This window comes from Desmodus rotundus, chromosome 1 (assembly GCF_022682495.2).
Source record: "Desmodus rotundus isolate HL8 chromosome 1, HLdesRot8A.1, whole genome shotgun sequence".
Classification (NCBI taxonomy): Eukaryota; Metazoa; Chordata; class Mammalia; order Chiroptera; family Phyllostomidae; genus Desmodus; species Desmodus rotundus.
The window spans coordinates 3648635-3668328 of record NC_071387.1 but is presented as its reverse complement, the minus strand read 5'-3'; the positions used below and the strand labels follow the sequence as shown (position 1 = coordinate 3668328).

The 19694-nt window shown below is 54.0% G+C and overlaps 1 protein-coding gene across 15 annotated transcripts in view; it reads right to left on the bottom strand.

Moving 5' to 3' along the window:
• Positions 1–19694, bottom strand: part of RAPGEF1 (Rap guanine nucleotide exchange factor 1) — a 123766-nt gene that overhangs the window by 94655 nt on the left and 9417 nt on the right. For 2 of the 15 annotated variants that reach the window (XM_045196986.3, XM_045196987.3), the window contains exon 1: positions 4050–4290. The exons of 5 other annotated variants lie outside the window; for them this stretch is intronic. In XM_045196986.3, coding sequence (XP_045052921.2) covers positions 4050–4113 — 64 coding nt within the window. In that variant the 5' untranslated portion in view covers positions 4114–4290. Of the gene's footprint in view, positions 1–4049; positions 4291–16628; positions 16929–19694 lie in introns of those variants that run through there. 8 more of the 15 variants (XM_045196990.3, XM_071220885.1, XM_024562413.4 and 5 more) reach the window with 6 other exon arrangements.

Sequence of the window (19694 nt, the reverse complement as noted above, 5' to 3'; positions counted from 1 at the left end):
TCACTACTACTCATTGAATGCTTACTGTATGTTAGTTAGAAGCTCTGACCCCTTTACCTCATGTAATTCTTGCAATGGTCCTTTGAGGTAGGCGTTACTGTTAACATCAGAGGTTAATGTAGAGACAGGGAAACAGGCTGCCAGTGTGAAGCCCCGTGGCTGGCCCAGCTCGAAGGCCCTGAGCAGGTGGCTGGAGCCCAGAGCCCAGCCCCCCGCACTTCCCGGAGTGCTTCCGGGAGCCTGACACTGGACATGGCCACAGCCCCAAAGCAGTGGGACACAGACCAGAACATGGCTGGTGGAGGCCAGTGGCAGCGTTGGCTGGGACAGCCATCGTGCTGCTTACCTGGCGCATGGGCAGCCCCAGAGGCTTCCCCACCACCGGGCCTGCGGAGGCAAGTCCACATACCCTGTGGACTGGGACCCAAACAACCCTCCCGCCGCCCCACAGCACAGGAACAAAGGAGCACATGGGGAGTATGCAAATCCTCCACGGTCCACGCCCCAGCCAGCCAATCCCCTCCCCAGCACTGCCACCCGGCAGCCAGCCCAGCCTTGCCCTGGAGAGACACTTTCTATAGTCGGCTCTCCCACGGAGGGTGTTAATTTGGTTACCTTACACCCAACTGGGTACAAACATGCAAATTGTCCACGTTTCCATCTAGCAGGCTGCTGTGGCCCCGGCTGCTGGGATTTCTGCAGGAGGTAATTCAATCTGCAGTCACTACATCAGTTTGTAATTCCCACGGAAACACCCGCCTGCGCTGCGCTGCCCAAGGCCAACACGAGCACCAAAGCAACCCTGCAAACCATTCCTGAAAAAGAAACAGGAATATATTTAGAGTGTCTTCTGCAGCATCTGGTTTTTAATGAATCAACAACTAAGTGTTGACTAAGTAAGTGCCTTTTGTGGCTCGATGTTCTGCAGTGTGGTCAGTAAGCGTATTCTCTGTAAGTCCAGAATTGCGGGGGGATAGAGAAGGTGCGCCTGTTTTCACCGCCCCATGGCTTCAGAGGGCAGAGAAAGGCAAAGAAAGAGCAAATGTTTCCGAGACCTGCACAACCACCGCTGCCTGAGCGCCCCCGGGCCCAGGCCCCCTTTACGCTGAGGCAACTCGCAGCCCCGTGCATGCATGGCCGTACTGGTGTGGAAGACAGAACTGTGGTCCTGACAGAGAGCCCTCAGGGGGCTTCCGATCAGGTGGGGAGGCAATCGGATAAAGGAAGGCAAATCCGTGTGGCATAAGGGCTGTGCGGAATACAGAGGCTCCCATTTGGAGAAAGCCACTGGAGACAAGGGCAGTGAGGGAATGAGGAGATCCGGGATTACAGAATTCAGTTGTTCAAGGTCAGACGGCAAATGGGGGCAGAGCGCGGGCTAGCCCCTCCCACCCCCATCCCATTCTTCCAGTGGGGGCCTGCTGGAGCTCACCCTGGTGATGCCGGGACTCAAACCTACCAACCAGTGCGGCACCATTACTGCAGAAACCAGAAAGAGCGGCCTGCTTTTTTATGTTTGGGTTCTGAGCGTTATTAGGAAAACGAGGACAGGCAGAGTCAGAGGCGGGTCCCCTCAGAGGGGCGCGTCCCGCACTGTGTAAAATCGCCAGACAGATGTTTCTCCCCCGTGGAAACGCTCTTTAGGTGACAGCAGGAGGAGGTGGTGAGACCTGTGCTTCTGCAGCCAGTATTCTGTCACTTCAGCTTTTCCACTTTCCAAGTGCACATCCGCGAAACAGCGAAGGGCCTCAAGGGCAGATGATAATTTCCTTTAAGTTTCCCTTCCAAATGTGTTCTGGGCTGGACCATCCAGATCACCATCGTCTGGCTCTGCCGTCACAGGGCCACAGACAGGCTGGAGGGACGTCGGGGGCTGTCCCAGCTGCCCGCAGCAAATGTACATGTTCATTTGTCCCTAAAGCAGACACTGACACTGTGCTGCTGGCCCTGAGGCCATCAGGCATCCGCTGAGTTCACCGCCGTGGGAAGCAAGGCCCAAGGAAAATGCACTCAGGGTCAGGGCCAGGGCCAGGGCCAGGGCCAGGGCCAGGGCCAGGGTCAGGGTGGTGCTCTGGTCCCCAAATACTGCTCTGAAGTCAAATTTCTGAAACATAAACAACCCTTAGAGACGACACGCAGATAAAGCGTGAAGGACCCTCGAGGCCTTGCTTCTGCAGGTCCCTGGCTCCTGCACGGGGAGACAGAAGTGCCGGCCCCCTACTGGGCCGCACAGATCCCCACAAGGGTGAGGGCGCACTCCTGGGCAGCAGGACCCATGGGGACTTAGCAATAAGAGGCAGCAAGCCGCTCCTCTTCTTATGCCCACTCCCCGGGGACCCCGAATCCCCGACCATCAGCGGTGGTCCCACAGCTGCTCTCATGGAAATCACTGAGCGCAGGTAAACAAATAAAACAGAGCTTTCTTTATTTGTGTCTGTAAATTGGCTGCTTGCGATGGAAATTTGAAGATGTTTTAACTCCCATACATTTTTCTACGGAAAAGCAGACAATCAACGTAAGTAAACATATTAAACTCCCATTACAAAGCAGAGCTTTTGAGTTAGGGGACCAACGCCGATGCGGTCTGGGTGGCTAGTGGCCCTGGAGGGGAGGGCTGCCTGGGCCCACTCAGTGAGTGGGTCTGTGTGGGCTGTTCTCCTGAAGGACACTGTGTAATGGTGTCCTGATCAGCATCGGGGTTTAATTCTTCAAAAAACCAAAACAAAACCCAAAAAAGGGTAAAGATACATTTAAAAATATGTAACAAACCTCATATATCCATTACCTGGATTCTAATAATTGCTAACTTATCCTTTTTTGCTTATCTGTATGTATGTATGCATTCATTAATTTACCTGAATCAAGTTACAATAAAATTATAGGCGGCATAACCCTTCACTGCTAAATATTCCAGCATCACTACCCAAAAAAGGACATTCTTTTACAAAACTCATTACCATTACTGCATGTAATAGCATTGGCAACAGTTCCAAATATCATCTACTACCCAGTTCACGTTCAAATTTCCTGAACTGCCCCCTCCCCCACTGGCTTATCCCTGCTCTGTTCAAACCAGGATCTGGTCAAAGACGGCTAAAGCACACCTGTCAACGTAACCTGACGGCCAAAGAATGACTGAGGCAAAGCCAGGGGGGCTGAAATTTGAAGGTCACTCAGCATCCCATTTACTCTCCCCTGTAAAACAACGTATCCAGTCTCTAACCACAAAAGACAACCACTGTTCACACACCCATGCGCTTTCTTTGGTTCACACCAGCGCACGCCGCGCAGTCGCCATCACCATGGGTGATGTCTCACCACCACGGGTGGAGTGCTGCCTCTACTTCCTCTTGGCGAGAGGAGGTGAGAGAGCCAGGACCTGATCAAGTCCTGAGGGCACCGTTTTTGACAGTTTGGCACTCTGCCACTCTGCTGGGTGGCGGTGAAATGGGCAGCCCGTGGCACTGGGCGACCAGACGGCCCTGGGACACTGCCGGACAGGCCCTCAGTCCCAGGAGCACCTCAGCGGTGCCCAGGCCCCGCTGGCCGCCTCCACCACTGAGGCGCTGATGCTAGCACAGCCCTTAAGGGACAAAGACTAGGTGTTAACAGGAGCTGCTGACCCACATCAGAGGTGGCCCGGATGGATAAACATGAGACTTTTTACAGAAGGTACTTTGAACTCCTTGGAAGAAAGAATCTATATATTTAAAAGTTATTGATAACATTTTCTACACCAAATGTCACAAAAAATTCAAACTCCTGAATATCAAAATATTTGGAACATTTTTTAAAAGAAAAATTTTGAACCGACAGAAACAAGCTGCACTGAATAGAATTTCCAGCGGACACTGAATTCCCCACCAAGCCATGCCAGCACATTGAGATTCGAACCGGAATATCCCTTAGAACTATCTGTCGCTTTTCTTTAAATTACGCCGAACTGAAGGTATTTCCCTGCCAGTTTTGCTCTGGTTTTGAGCAGAAGCATCCCAAACGAGGGCTGCCTCCCTCCTTCCTGCTGGAGACGGAGCCCGGGGCCTCATTACCTTGCTTCCAGGGGCACAGATGGCTTCGGTCCAGGGGCTTCTGTTTTTCAATTGCGTTGCCCATTCTGAAGCCAGAGGCTCACAGAGCCCTTCCAGGCCCGGTGTCTCTGCTGAACATGGAGTAGGGACCACGTCGCCAGCTGAAAGGGGATTCATCTCCGGGACATCTCGGCCCCCCAGCAGCGAGCCCTGGCAGACCCCTTTGCGAAAAACTTGAATTCTACTCTGACAGGTCTCTGCCTCCTGCCTTCCCAGCTCGCTCCACTCCCGGGAGGAAATCAGAAGAAAAGGCTTGGTGTGGCCCTGCCGAGGGCCTCAGGAATAGTCTATATTAAGAAGCTCCTTCCTCGGCCTTCCTTTGACACTGTTGCTCACAGGCACAGCGGCAGCCTCAGAGCACGAGCTGTCTCCTGACCCTTACGATCCTGCTTTTCTGGAGTGGGGAGGCTGGTGACCGAAGGTCCGGGAGTCAGGAAGGAGCCAGTTCTGGGTGTGCCGCTGGGGCACGGGCCCTAATGTCACGCCTTCTACGGAAGAGACCCTCTCTCAGACCTCAGACGGGTGCGCTATCACACAGAAGTTCCGTCAGAGAAAACTAACTGGGTCCTTAGTCCTGTGTTTCCAAAGGAAGGCAAACGTCCGTCAAACTGCAAGCTACAGCCCTGGCTGGTGTGGCTCAGTGGGTTGAGTGCTGGCCTATGAACCAAGGGGTCTCTGGTTCGATTCCCACTCAGGACATATGCCTGGGTTGCAGGTCAGGTCCCCGGTAGGGGGCACACGAGAGGCAACCACACATTGATGTTTCTCTCCCTCCCTCCCTCTAAAAATAAATAAATAAATAAAATTAAAAAAAAAAATGCAAGCTACACCTCAGCTTCCAAAGAAGAAAAGACTGCAGAGGACAGATACCACTAAGAGTTTGTGACCTCAAGCTCCAATCTCCCAGTCTAGCGTGGAAATAAATCATTTTTCTGGAGAAAATTTTGAACAGGTTTCCTGGGACAAAAGAAGGGCATGAAATTACATACTTTTTTTGGTAAAAAAGAAGCAAGTGCCCAGGTAGATAGATTTTCTGATTCCAATCCCAGTGTCTGAGATTAGTTTTCTGACTCAAATTCTGAAAGAGGCTCTTAAAGAGCGCCTGAGGGCACGCACCCCCTTCAAGTCGCAACTCTGCCACTTGTTCTACCAACGGAGCTCTGCAGTCTCGGGCTTCCTCTGTCAAATGGACATAATTTCAGTCCCATAAAAGAAAGTGTTCATGAACTGCTTAGCACGCTGCCCAGCGCTCAGGAATCCTTAGGCAAATAGGCATCGTCAACATTTTTATAATCTCAGACTGTGAAACTATGTCAGCTCAGGTGGCAGATTTCCAGCTCCAGTCCCTTTAGCCCCCCCGCACACACTCAAAGGGACTTCACTCTGTTGGAGCTGGATGGTGCAGTATGGGAGCAAGTTACACTCATAAGACTGGAGTAAAACTTAAAGACAATATGCCCCCAAAGACCCACAGAAGCAGAGAGACCGAGTTTGGGGCACTGGATGCCGCCTGGGTCTGACTTGGGTGCTTGTGCTCTGCGACAGCTCCCTGGGGCCCCAGCTGTGGTGGCACCAGCCCTGCCTGTCCCGAGGGAGTGAGAAATGATCTCGACAGTGCGTGCAAATGAATGAAGCCACGTCCAAACCTCTGCACATGCTCAGGCCTCATCTTTTGATCTACAATATAGAAACCACGTTTCAAGATCATAGTCTCAGATTCCAAACTTGGAAAAGCAAACGTCACAAGTCCATTCCACTCCTCCGGGGATGGGGCAGGAGAGGGAGCAGAAACGTCAGGGCCACTACCACCTCCCCTCCCTCACGAGGCACCGCGGGTCTCTTCCTCTAATCAAACCGTAGCCACCCACTGGCAAAGAGCAAAGCCTGAAACCCACCACGCCAGAGGGGGCCACTGACACCTGAAGGCTGGTAAATGGTCCAATCCCAATTCAGCGCCCCACCCGCCCCCATCACTAATCACCCCACCCTTTCAATATATTCAAAGTGATGTCAGCTTCCTTCTAAATTCCCTAACAATTTTCCTTAGCAAGCGGTCAACCTTTTCAATCCCAGATATGACATCTGACCTCATTTCTTCCACAAGACACGACGTTCAATATGTTTGCAAAAGCACAATAGGTCCAAAAGGCTCCACTTCCGACACTGCACCTTCACATCTCCTTTCACCTGAGGTTTTAAGTCCGAGCACTTGGCAAACTGCTCACCAAGTGCTCTGACAGGTGTTGCCCAGTACTAGTAGAATACCCGCACACAGCAGGTGCTTAATAACTGTGTTGAACAAACCAATGGGTGGATAAAGGAATAAACAAACGAGAATTCTCTCCCCCACACACACACCCCAATTGCCCCCCTACCCTGAGAACGGTCAACGGGACTTTCTAATTCATAAGTAACTCTTGTTCCTGCAAGAGCAGGGCTGCGGGGCTGCGGGCCAGCCTCGCCCACGCCCTCACCCCCAGCCAGCACCAGCACCCCCGGCCCAGGTGGAGTTCCCCGGCAGTGGTGCTTCGCCTGCACCTTTCTCACTTCCCCATTAGTCTGTAAAGCCCCTGAAGTCAGCAGCGGGGTTTGGGTCAGTTCCTCGTGAGCCTGCGCACACACAGGACAGGAGGTCACAGCTGGGAACAGGGCTCAGGCCGGTGGGTCCTGCCATCTCTCAGCTGGGGGCCGCCACATTCACAACCGTTTCCATGAGAAAACACATCCCAAGTTCCAAACAACTAATGTATGGGTGGACCTTACAAATGAACTAGAAATTTCCGTGAGGGACCAGCTTTGAAAAGGAGGCCTGTGGTTCAGCTGCTTCCCGGGGGATCATGGCTCCCGCAGTGACCCCATGTGCACTGGTCGGGGCACAGGGGATGAATAGGACAGCCGGCCTTAAGAAGTCCTCACTGACTCCCGGCTTGGAAAAAGCGGCTTTCAGAGGCATCCCCAAAGGTGACTACGCTGACAAGGAAGATGGGCGGGGACCACCTCCAGTCCACGCGTCAGGGAGACAGGCCGGGACTCTGCCAGGTGAGATGAAATGGAAGTGCCGTGCTGCCAAGAGCAGGCACCTCTGCACGGCCAGTGCCACGTGTTTCTGTGCCTCGCACAAATGCTCCAGGATGCTGTGGACGCAGGTACTGCGTATTCAATCAGACTGCACCTCACCGCCTATTACCCAGGTTACTCCCGGAGACATGGGCGTCGCAGCCCCCCCCCCCTTACAGATGGGGCAGGCTGGGGTGGGTGTGTCAAGGCTATATGCTTAGTTAGCCAGCCCCGGCCCCAGCATTTTCCTCCTTGGCTAGGAAACCTGCTACCCACTTCCTTGCGGACAGAGGAGGCTGAGAGCAGTGGGCAGGTGCTGGCTTTGGAGCCAGCAGCTGGCCTGGTTTGAATCTCTGTGTGGGCCCTTCCCAGCTGGGCAAATTTGGGATAGAACTTACCCTCTCTGCACCTGATTTTTTCACCTGTGTAAAATGTGTACTATGCCACCTACTTCATAAGGCAGTTCAGAGGTTAAATAGATGTTTAAAAAGTGCTGGCACACAGCAGATACTCTTAAAGAATAGCAACTGTTGCTGTCTGTATTACTGTATACAAATTCCGACACTAGATACAATAAAGAAAACTCTACCCTCACAAAGGTTTTTTTGTTCCACATCACAGTAAGATCCACTGGAACATTCTGGTAAATTGCTCACTCCCTTGGTGCAAATCAAGTAAAATTTCACTTACAAACATGTGTTCCGTGGTAATACTACTTTGATTGTGGGAAGTGACATAAACCAGGGAGGTAACGTCGTAGCTACTGAAGCCTGAAACAGCTCACAGACGTCTCTCCCCTCCTACAAGGCACTACTGGGTTCAGAAGACACCCGAATCAGGGAGTCCTGCGAGGCACAGCTCACTTCTTGAGGGAGAGGAAGACAGAGGTCATGGCTCAGAAGGGAAAGGCCAGTGATCCTTGTAATGGGCACATTCGCCCCCAAAGGCAGGGAGACAGGCGGGCTATCTGGCGGGTGCCAGTGGCTGACACAGGCTTTGTGCATAGAATGTCTGCTGGGAGGAAAGTCTGATGTTGGTCACTTCCCCTCCAGAGAAAAACAAAACAATACAAGGAAGCGCCAAGCACTGTGGGAATGTTCCAAGTGGGAGTTCCAGCTCAGTCCAGAACATAAACAAAGGGGAGCGATTAGCCTGGAGGTCAGGCCCGGCAGAGCACTAGGGCCGAGAGTTGGGGGCCAAAAAGATGCTACTTTGAAGTGACTTCCCTACCCGGCCCTGGAGGAAATCATCAAAGGCAAAGGCCCATCTCGCATAGCAGGTCTCAGGAAGTGGAGGTCGGGATTCGTTATGATACACTCGCATACTCACAGATCAGTCTCGAGATGTCACGGCTGAGGGAGAGGCCGATAGCATGCACAAAGAATTACTTAGTTTCCACTGTGGCCAGTGCTGAGAAGTTCAGGACAGGGTGACACGTCTAGCAGGGTGACCTAATCTTCCCTGGGAGGTCAGGGAAGGCCGAGACACGAAGGATGAGCACGAGTTGACCAAGCAAAGGGGCGAAGAGCATTGTGGGCAGGAGCAGCATGTGCAAAGGCCCTGTGCAGCGGGTGGTATGTGAATGGGGGGAGAGTCAGATGGGGCAGGGCTTAGAGGTCCAGGGCTCCTTCTCATGGGCTTCACGGGGTTCCAATGGGGTGGCCAAACCACCTGTGTCCGTCCTTCCAGGAAGAGAAGCCCATGGCATTTGATCAAAGTATCAATCAATTCCACAAGGCTAAGAAGCACAGAGCTAGTCCAAACCTCTCATTCTGAAATAAGGAAACTGAGGTCCAGAGAAGGAAAGACACTTCCCCAAGCTCTCACAGGTGGCCAGAGAAACCACATCACTGACTCCCAGTCTGGTGTTTTCCCACAGCTACCCAGCTGCCCTATTTCTGGCAGGGGTGTGTCAACCACCACAAAGTGCTGACCCTCAATGAATGTTGATGCTGCACCCCACACAAGGCTGCTTCGTTTCTCTGTCCAGGCAGGACTAGAAGTGACACTCTACAGAACTGACCTGTAGAGCTGGCCAGTCCATCCTTTCGGGGTCTGATCTAACCTGCGAATAAAGGGGTCAGAACCTACCCCCACCTCCAATTCCAAAGCACCCCCACAAGACAGCTTCGGCGGACAATGCCGGCTCACCAAAGGAAGGGCAATGCAGGCCGGTCCCTCACTGCTAAATGAGCACCCGGCCTTTTGAAGAAGCTATTTGTTGTCTGCTTTTTCAAGTCAGGACTGGGCCCAGAACTAAATCCAGCCTGTAAGGCATGACACGGAGAAGCCACGCCTCTAACTTTATCAGTTCCACCTGGAATTGGGAGAAAGCAACTATTTTTTTTAATCCTTCATTATTTTTAGAGAGGGGAAGGGAGGGAGAAAGAGAGGGAGTGAGCCCCCCTACCAGGGACCTGGCCTGCAAACCAGGCATGTGCCCTGACTGGGAATCGAACCTGCGACCCTATGGTTTGCAGGCCAGTGCTCAACCTACTGAGCCACACCAGCCAGGGCAGGAACTATTTTTTAAGTGAACAAAACTATCCATTTATTCCTCTGCCGTTTGTTTCACGATAGTCAAATACTCAGGGAAATGTCTAACTAGTGGGGACACGTCTGAGCTCCTGATGCTTCCTGGACGCCTAGGGGAGGCTGGCTCCAGGGTCTGAACTGGATTCGAGGCCTGTGGAGGCTGGCCCCTGGACTAGCTCTCCCACCTTTGTCGCCCGTGGTCCCCACTTGGGGGCCTTTACTGTGGCCAAAGACTTGATGCCATGCTCAAGCCCTCTCCTGCCTGCTGCCCCATAACCCAGCTTTCTCTCCAATGAAGCAAACACAACCTAGCAGTCAACGCCCTGCAGCCTCTCAACGGACAACCACTAGACTCTCTACTGTGCCCGGACCACGGCAGTGTCAGGAGGGGTGACGCCCTCACCGTGCAAAAGGCTCCCACCCCTTCACCTGCCCACCTCGCCTCCAGGGTCTGCTGTCTCCTGCCCTGGCACCTCTGCACCTCCAGAGCCCGCTGCCCAACCTGAGGAGGCAGCCGCCTGATCACGGCCTCTGCCGGAGCTGGGCAGGCCCAGGGCCACCTCCGCAGTGCCCTCCGGCCAGGCTCCCCGAGCTCTTCAAGGCACCCTGCTTTCTCCAGTGAGAGGCTGAGCCCCACCCAACATGCACTTTAATCCCTCACCCACCAGAAATCTCCGCCAGGCGCCCCTGGGCTCTGGGAAAAGAGCAGCTGACAGCTTACTGCCTAATGCGGAAGATTATCATACGAAAGAAGCAAATGCGGTAGAAGGAGGAGGAAGGAGGGAGAAGAAAAGAGAGAAGAAACAAAAGCCAGGGTCATGGGACAGAGAGGGGCTGATGTGACGGGAGTGCGACCTCAGACCCCAAGGGCAGCGAAGGCCTCTCTGGGGTGCTGTGTGAACAGAGTCGGAAAGGAGTCAGGGGGCTGAGCACTCCCGGGGGCTGAGCACTCCCCAGGCCTGAGCTCACAGCGCCCCACCACCGCTCCACTGCTTCGGTGAGAGTGGCTGAGACTGCACCAGGGCACGGTGGTGAATGTGCACCTGGGGCCAGGGTGTAGGTTGCTGCGGCCTGGCAGGGACTCTGGATCTGGTCTGACTTATACGCTGGCCAATGAATGAGGACTGGACAACTCTGAGGCGAGAGGGGAGAGCAAGAAGCCAGTGAGGAGGGTCCCCAGGCGTCCTGGGGGCGGGGCCGTGGCCTGGAGCCAGTGTCTGGAGAGGAGGTGGTGAGAGAGACTGAGCGATCGGGTGTGGGGTATGAGAGAGTGGGCTGGGTGACTGACTGCAAGACCTCGGAGCCTGAACACCTAGGTCGCATGTCACACTAGTCACTGTGATGCGCGCCCGGGAGGAGGCAGGGGGCAGGGGGCGTGGTGCAGAACCACGAGCTCTGGTCAAGCACATCCAGTCCGAAGGTGGACGACGTCCACGTGGAGATGCTAGGTGGGCAGTCCTCAGCTCGGGGGTAGCTCACAGCTGGAAATGCACATCTGGGCACGCCCAGGGTTTAGATGGCATCTAAAGACACGGGGCTACACTGCCTAGGAAGAGGTCAGAGGACTTGGCCCCCGGACACTCCAAAACGGAGGGACTTTGAAAGACAGAGAGGACCCAGAAAAGGTGGGCTGGGTGCGTGTGTACACACTACTATCACAGAACACTTGTACATGAAGACAGTTCAGAAGCAGCTTGCAAACATTCACCACGGTGTTTTCCAAGTTCTAAACACGGAGCGACTTGAAACACAATTCACGTTTTAGAGTTTGCTCTTCGGGTTCTAAATGTGTAGTTTAAAAATGTCCTGCTAACCGTGATGACTAATATCTGGGCTCAGTCAATGGGCTGATATCCCGAGACACGCCGTCCACATTCAGCCTGACAGTCATCACAGCTCGCTTCACACCAGCCGACCTTCTGCGGCCTGCTGCCGGAGCTACCCCACCCCTGTGGTCCGTCACCAGGAGGCACACCCCGGGGGCCGAAGCATCCTCACCGGCACTGTACTCCCTGTTGTTCACTTGTGCTTAGTGTCCGAGTCCTCTTCAGTCCGTGTCATCTGGCCGCCTACCCATTTCCTACGGGTCTGTCCCAGCACTGGGCAGGGGCTTCACCCCGCTGTCCACGTGTCCACTGTGCAAGTCCCAGAAACCCTCTGGGCCTCACTTTCCTCGCCTGCACCAAGAGGCCATGACCACCCCCAGGCAGAACTGACACAGGATTAGGTCCACGCCGCAGGGCTCCTGGCCTCGGCGCGAACCAGTTGTTTTGATATCCTCACTGCCACTGCCTCTCCTCCTCCTCTTCCACAGGCAACTTTTTAAGGCGAGTCCCTAGTACTCCCTCTGCTCCTCTCCACACTGACCTTGAAACAGCGACGCCAAAGGGTGCCCCCACTCACTCACAGCCCCAGCCGCAGCGGCAGCAGCACAAGGGACCTTATTGGAAACGACAGTTCTCAGCCCGACTCCAGAGCGCCTGAATCAGAAGCTTGGGGTTACAGCCCAGCAGCCCCCAGGTGCTGAAGCTTGAGCCCCACTGCAGAAGGCGGACGGCATTATGCAACGGCCAGCGGGTCCTCAGGACAGGACCACCTGGCCCCAGACGATCCTGCCCTCGACCCCTGCTAACCCCACTGGCTGTAAGTTACCAATACGTCATAAACACAAAGCTCCCGGCCTGTCTTTCTGGACGTTTTCTTTCAACACCAGATACATCCCTGGAACAAAAATTAAAATTCAATACCCATCCATACTCCTTTCTGTAGCACCAGGGGAAACAAAGTGTCTGTCCAACTTCACCAGACTAGCATTCCTGTAATCACTCTTCCAGCTTTCTCTGTGGGACTCGCCACAGCACCAGCGCCCTTTCCATCCGCTCTGAAGAAAACGAACCCGAGACCTGGTCACTCTCATGTGTGTCCTAAGGAAACGTGTTCTGTCACGAGAAAAACCATGCTTGTTGTGTGTGCGTGTGTGTGTGTGTGTGTTCACCGTTGCTCAACCAGCTGTCCCAGAGGGCGGTGCTCCCACGAGCTGAGTGACTGGGACACTCGAAGGGGCAGGTGCCCGTAGGGAGAATGGGACTGAGCCCACGGCCCCTCCTGTGGACTCCACGGGCTGGGCCCTGCGCCTGCACGGGCGTGTCCCTGGGCTAGATCTCTCCTGGCAAACCAAGACCCTCGCTGCCACAAATCCGTGGGACTCGGCGGCTGCAGATGAATCCCCCCTCGGTGTTTTCCTGTCCACACCAGGGCACTCCGGGGTGACAGGCGGGTGCTATTGGTGACTATGCCGTGACAGCGGGTGTAAGCTGGGACATGCGGCCATCACCCCATCGGTCACAGCCTGTATGGGCGCAGTGGTCCTCAAGTGATTTCCCTCTGGGGCCCAGACACCTGGCTGTGAGGCGAGACCAGAGCTACATTCACAAGCTGAACCCTGACGTCTGACCCTTACACAGAGGCCCAGTCTCGCTTGAAGGGGCAGGCTGGGACCTGCTGCAGTGAACGCCCCAAGAGCAGGAGCCGTGGCTCATCTGTCCCCATGTCCACATGTCCCCAGCACCTACTGGCAACAGCAGAGACAGGTGCTCAGGAAAGCAGCTGGAAGAATGAATCGATGCTCCACGCTGTCTTCTCTGATCCTAAGCTGTGCACTTCTTCGGTCTAACTTCCGAAGTCAAAGCACTGTTTCATAATGTGTCCTGCTGAAGTATTTCAGTTCTTCTGTGTTTCCTGGGAAGTATCACTAAATCGGTACGTCTCGCACGCGTCGGTGCTGCGACATCAAACACGCACAGTAACTGCCTCCCAGCCCAGGCTCACACCGAGAGGCTAACAACACGCCTGGGACCAGGGACGCACCGCGGCAGTCAGGGCCACGCAGGCTCCACGGCCTCCAGATTCCTGGAGAACGCCCTGCTCTTGCTTCTGGGTCTTGACTCAGAGACCGACCTCGCTCGTCCCCTACCCCAGGTCAGAGACGCTGCCTTGCCAACGTGGCTGACAGCCTGGAACCCTGCCAAACGGTGCGAGCGCAAGTGCCATCTGTGCTGTCAACTCAGAGAGCAAGTGCCGACGACAGGGTCCAGGCAGTCTCACCTGGAAACCACTGAGGAGCTTGGAGAGTCTCTGTTAGCAGCCGACAGGCAGTAAGCACTCCTGCGTGCCAGGCCACAGCCCCCAGCGGGCATGCCCAGCACTGATCTACGTAGCCAGACACAGGGCGGGAACCGAGACGGGACAGTCCCCTGCGAGGGTCCTTGTCCCCTGTGAAGAAGTCCCCTTGGAGAGGCCCAGCACAGCCGAGAGCTCAGGGGCACGGGTACGAGATGCATATTTGGTGGGGATGGAATCCACCCTGACTTAAAAGGCCCCTGCACCGCAGCAGCCAATTTCTCATGATGGCACAGGGCCCCTCAAGGGACATGCTACCTGCAGGAGTCGCCGCACTCAGGGAGGCGCCAAGCAGGACGCCCACCAGGCACCAGCAGTCCGCCTGCAGCTCCCCCAGCGCAGAAGCAGGTGGCTGGGTCCGGGTGTCTTCACCACAAGCATTGCTGCCTGGTGATGAGGCTGTCACATGTCACCGTGCTTTCAATGTTCTAACATAACTCACTGGTCACAACACTTCAGACTGGATAATGATTAAGGAAATAAGTATTGGAAGACAGGGCCCCGGGCAGTGGCTCAGCTGGTTAGAGCGTTGGCCCTGATACACCGACGTTCTGGGCACATACAAGCATCAGCCAAAAAATAAGTGGAATGACAAATCAATCTCTCTCTCTCTCTCCCTTCCTCTCTCTAAAAAAATTCAACCAATAAAATTTTTTTTTTAAAGAAAAATATTTGGGAGAGAACCAAGATGGCGGCGTAGGTGGACACACTGCACCTCTTCGCACAACCAGAACTGACAGAGAATCAAACGGCAAGGGGGTCCGACACCAAGGAAATAAAAAATAAATATTCATCCAGACCAGTAGGAGGGGCGGAGACGGGCAGCCGGGGCGGAGAGGACTCGCGTGGCTGTGGCGGGACTGAGACTGGCGGAGTGTGGGACAAATGGCGCAGGCAGTCCGAGCACTAGCAGACCCTGTGGACCCACATTTGCGCAGATAAACTGAGAGGGCAGGACTCAGAGTGGTGGAGAGTGGGGCAGGCAGAGCAGTGGGTAGCAGCCCCCGGCCCCACATTCGCGCATAGATAAACCGGACAAACGGCGGGGATCAAAGCAGACCGCGCAACCCAGGGCTCCAGCTCGGGGAAGTGAAGCCTCAAACCTCTGATTGAAAACGCCCGTGGGGGTTGGGGCAGCAGCAGGAGAGACTCCCAACCTCACGGGAGAGGTCGTTGGAGAGACCCACAGGGGCCTGGGGTGTGCACAGGCCCACCCACTCGGGAACCAGCACCAGAGGGGCCCAGTTTGATTGTGGGTATCGTAGTGAAAGATTGAAAGCCAGAGGAGAGTGAGGCGGGCGCCATTGCTTCCACTCGGCCCCTCCCCCACGTACAGCGTCACAGCACAGCCACCAGCATTACCCCGCCCCGGTGAACACCTAAGGCTCCGCCCCTTAAAGTAACAGACGCGCCAAGACAAAAAAAATTAAAAAATGGCCCAAATGACAGAACACTTCAAAGCTCCAGAAAAAATACAACTAAGCGAGGAAGAGATAGCCAACCTATCAGTGCACAGTTGAAAACACTGGTTATCAAGATGCTCACAGACTTGGTTGAATCTGTTCGAAAACCAGATGAAAAAATGAAGCTTATGCTAAGAGAAACAAAGGAAAATGTACAGGGAACCAATAGTGATGAGAAGGAAACTGGGACTCAAATCAACGGTGTGGACCAGAAGGAAGAAACAAACATCCAACCAGAAAAGAATGAAGAAACAAGAATTCGGAAAAATGAGGAGGGGCTTAGGAGCCTCCAGGACACCTTGAAACGTTCCAACATCCGAATTATAGGGGTGCAGAAGGAGAAGAGGAAGAACAAAAAATTGAAAACTTATTTGAACAAATAATGAAGGAGAACTTCCCTAATCTGGCAAAGGAAATAGACTTCCGGGAAGTCCAGGAAGCTCAGAGAGTCCCAAAGAAGCTGGACCCAAGGAGGAACACACCAAGGCACATCATAATTACATTACCCAAGATTAAACGCAAGGACCTACATCCAAGATTACTGTATCCAGCAAAGCTATCATTTAGAATGGAAGGGAAGATAAAGTGCTTCTCAGATAAGGTCAAGTTAAAGAAGTTCATCATCACCAAGCCCTTATTATATGAAATGTTAAAGGGAGTTACCTAAGACAAAGAAGATAAAAAATAGGAACAGTAAAAATGACAGCAAACTCACAGTTATTAACGACCACACCTAAAACAAAAACAAGAGCAAACTAGGCAAACAACTAGAACAGGAACAGAACCATAGAGATGGAGATCACATGGAGGGTTGTCAACAGGGGAGTGGGAGGGGGAGAGGGGGGAAAGGTACAGAGAATAAGTAGCATAGATGATAGGTGGACAATAGACAGGGGGAGGGTAAAAATAGTGTAGGAAATGTAGAAGCCAAAGAACTTATAAGCATGACCATGGACATGAACTATAGGGGGGGAATGTGGGAGGGAGGGGGTGGGCAGGATGGAGTGGAGTCGGCGGGGGGGGGAATGGGACAACTGTAATAGCATAATCAATAAATATATTTAAAAAAAAGAAAAAAAAAGAAAAATATTTGGTATCCATGGCAATTTTTTACAAACTGTGGTAAATACACGTAACGTAAAGCTTGCCATCCTAACCCTTCTGGAGAGCACAGTTCAGCGGCAACACGCACCCTCACGCCATATGTGACTGTTGCTGCCTAAACCGAACCCAAATGCGAACAAGGGGTGACATGGTAAGTCCCCTCCCTCCCGCCCACAGCCCCGGCAACCTCCACTCTACTTACTTTCCATCCCTACATATTGGTCACTCCTAGGGACCTCACCCATGCTGGAGGGACTATACATGTCTGCCCTTCTGCGACGGGCTTGCTTCACTGAGCACCACGTCCTCACGGCTCGTCCGTGCTGACGCTGGTGTCAGGGTTCCTTCCTTTCTCAGGCTGGACGCTGCTCCATCCCGTGAACCCACCACAGCCGGTTCACCCACTCATCGCCGATGGACACCCGGGTTGCTTCCAGCTTTGGGCTGCTGCACATAATGCCACGCACTTGAGTGTACAAGGCTCTTTTTGAGTCCTGCTTTCACTTCCTGTAGGCGCACACTCAGAAGCAGACCTGCGGGATCACGTGGCAGCCCTGTGTGTGATTTTTGGGGAACTGCGCACTGCTGTGCGCGGCCGCTGCACCACTGCACACCCCACCGCGCACAGGCCTCCGGTTTCCACACGGCCGCACCCACACCCGTCCCTCACTTTCTGTTCTGTCGGAGAGTGGCCGCCATCATGGGCGTGAGGGAGCACCTCACCGAGGTGTCGATGTGCACTTCCCTAATGGTCAGTGCTGTGGAGCATCTTCCCACGTATTTACCGGCCATCGTGTATCTTCTTTGGAAATGTCTATCAACTTGTTTAATTGGGTTACTTGATTTTTATTGGTCAAATGTCATCTTTATCTATTCCCAGGAAACACAGCTTGTTAACCAAGGTCAAATTCTATGCAGATAAACACTGATTATGCACATACAGGGGACTACGACTCAGCTAAAAAGGGGATAAGCTTCTGATGAAAGCCAACAGCTTCATGAGTCTCCAAGGCAGTAGGCTGAATAAAAGAAACCAATTTCCCAAAGTCGGCTCCATGCGATATTCTGGGAGAACACTGCACGACTACCAGACTGGAAGGCAGGGCAACGGCTGCCGGGGGTGACGGCACCGATCGCAGCCCTCCCTGGGGGAGTGGTTCCGCAAACCTGCAAGGGGGTTCAGATCCAGAGACCGGACACCCACAGAGAGGTCAACGTTACTGTGTGTGATTACAAAAACTCTCCCCCAGAAGGGGAGAGGTCTCTCCTTCCACCCACACAGACGTTGCCTGAGCGGCTCCCAAGCATCACTCCATGAATCCTCATAAAACTGCAGGAATGTATAATTACTGTCACTTGAACCCGGGTCTGAGTGAACCAGGAGAAACGGGATTCCGATGACTTCACATACTCAAGACTCCATTAGAGCTTTCCAAGGCCTGGGGTGTGTGCGAGCTGTTACCTGGCACGTAACAGCAGGAACTCACGGAGGTCCTGGAGCCACGGCCACACACAGGTGAGCCCTTCTCTCTGGGGGCAGAGTCCGCGGGGCTTCCCTCAGAGTCTAAGCAGGACTTAGCTCGTTGGGAAGCTCGGGAAACACGGTTCCAGTTCGAGGTCCAGGGAGGGGTCCCGGCCTGCCCCAGAGGACACAGCGGGCCTGTGGCAGCGCCAACACCCTTGCCTGTTCTCTCTCCACTGCCCAAGGACACCACAGTTCTAAGCACCCTTAGTGACGGTGACTCTCGTGTCCCCCGGGATAAGCTCAGTCCACACGCTTTCCCCACTAGTACATACATGTTCACGCCCCGAGCGGGGACCAGGGAACTTCGGGCTCCCTGCTGCGTGGGGCTGAAATGCAGCCCAGGTCCCCAGCCCAATTCCTGTTCTGCATTCTACAGTTTTGCACATTCAGGGTGATTAATAGAGGCAGCTTCTCACAACAGAAAGAAACGAGGACGGGTCGTACACAAAGGCATGCTTCCAACCTGTGCCTTCGGCTTCCTGGTGAGCTCAGAGGACTAACATTTGTAAGGAGCTGTGGACAAGCTGAGGCGGAAGCACAGACGAGTGTGGCCATGCCAACTGAGTGAGAGGCTCTGCGGCCCCAGGACGGGCTGTGAGACAGAGTGAAGAGGCTGCCTGGGCTCCAGTCTCTGCAAACAGTGTGTGTTTTGTGCTGGCTGCACAGATGGACCAGCGAGGAGGCTGTGCACGGTCCCTTTCCCAGATGAGAAAAGCCCCGTGCAGCACAGGCTAAGGAAGACACGGAACAATACGTCAGGATTTCTGAATTGCTCTTAACTGTGAAAATTAATCAAGGGGGGAAATAAAGGGTCTGAAATCAGACTGCTAGTAGCCTTCGAGGCAAAGTGTAAGTGACATACGTGTACAGAGACCTCGAGCGGCCATGCGGACTACACGCAGACGGTTTAATCAATTGTGAGCGTCCCCCTGCAAGGAGAACCCGCCACAGTGTCTCTCAGGATGGAGCAAAAACACACCTGCCAGTGATGGGCCGGCTTTGCTGTGAGACAAGCCGAGGCCCACGGGCACAGCCCCTCCCCTCGGACAGACGGAAGGAAGAGCCTCAGGCCTGTCCTCCCTCCGCCCACAAGTCGGGCGCATGTGCAGCTGCGAGGAGATGCTGCTCTCTTCCTGTGAATGGTCTCTTTGGAGATTTATTACTTAGTTGTAAAAATATATCCCTTGGAATTCTGGTTTCTCAAGAGTGTGTTTGTGGGAGAGGGAGGGAGAGAGAGAGTGGGAGGGAGGGAGAGGTCCTGAAAGGAGTACAGATGACCCTGGAACAACACGGGGAGTCGGGGTGCTGATCCCCCAAACCCTAACTCACAGCTCACCACTGACCAGACCCACCACCTCCGGGATAAGTAGCCTGTGCGCACACGTGCTGAACACACGCTACAGGCACCCTATGCCGTGTCCTCACAGCAAGGTGAGCTCCAGAGCAGAAATCACGAGGAAGAGAAAGCGGGGTACAGCACAGCCATGCGATGTGCGGCAGCTCTCTGGCCGAGGACCAGCCACACACAGCAGGGTCCCCCGCACAGCCTCGGTGCGCGGGGGCCACCACCCCCAGGCTTGGGCGAGCGCTGATGTTTGCGAGACAATCGCCTAGCGAAGCCTGTTCCAGAGTACATCCCTATTATTATGTGTCATGTGACTATTTTTAAAAAAATCATTAAAAAGAAAAATACCTCCCCCAAAGTGGGCCTGTGTGGTTCAAACCCATGTTCAAGGGACCTCC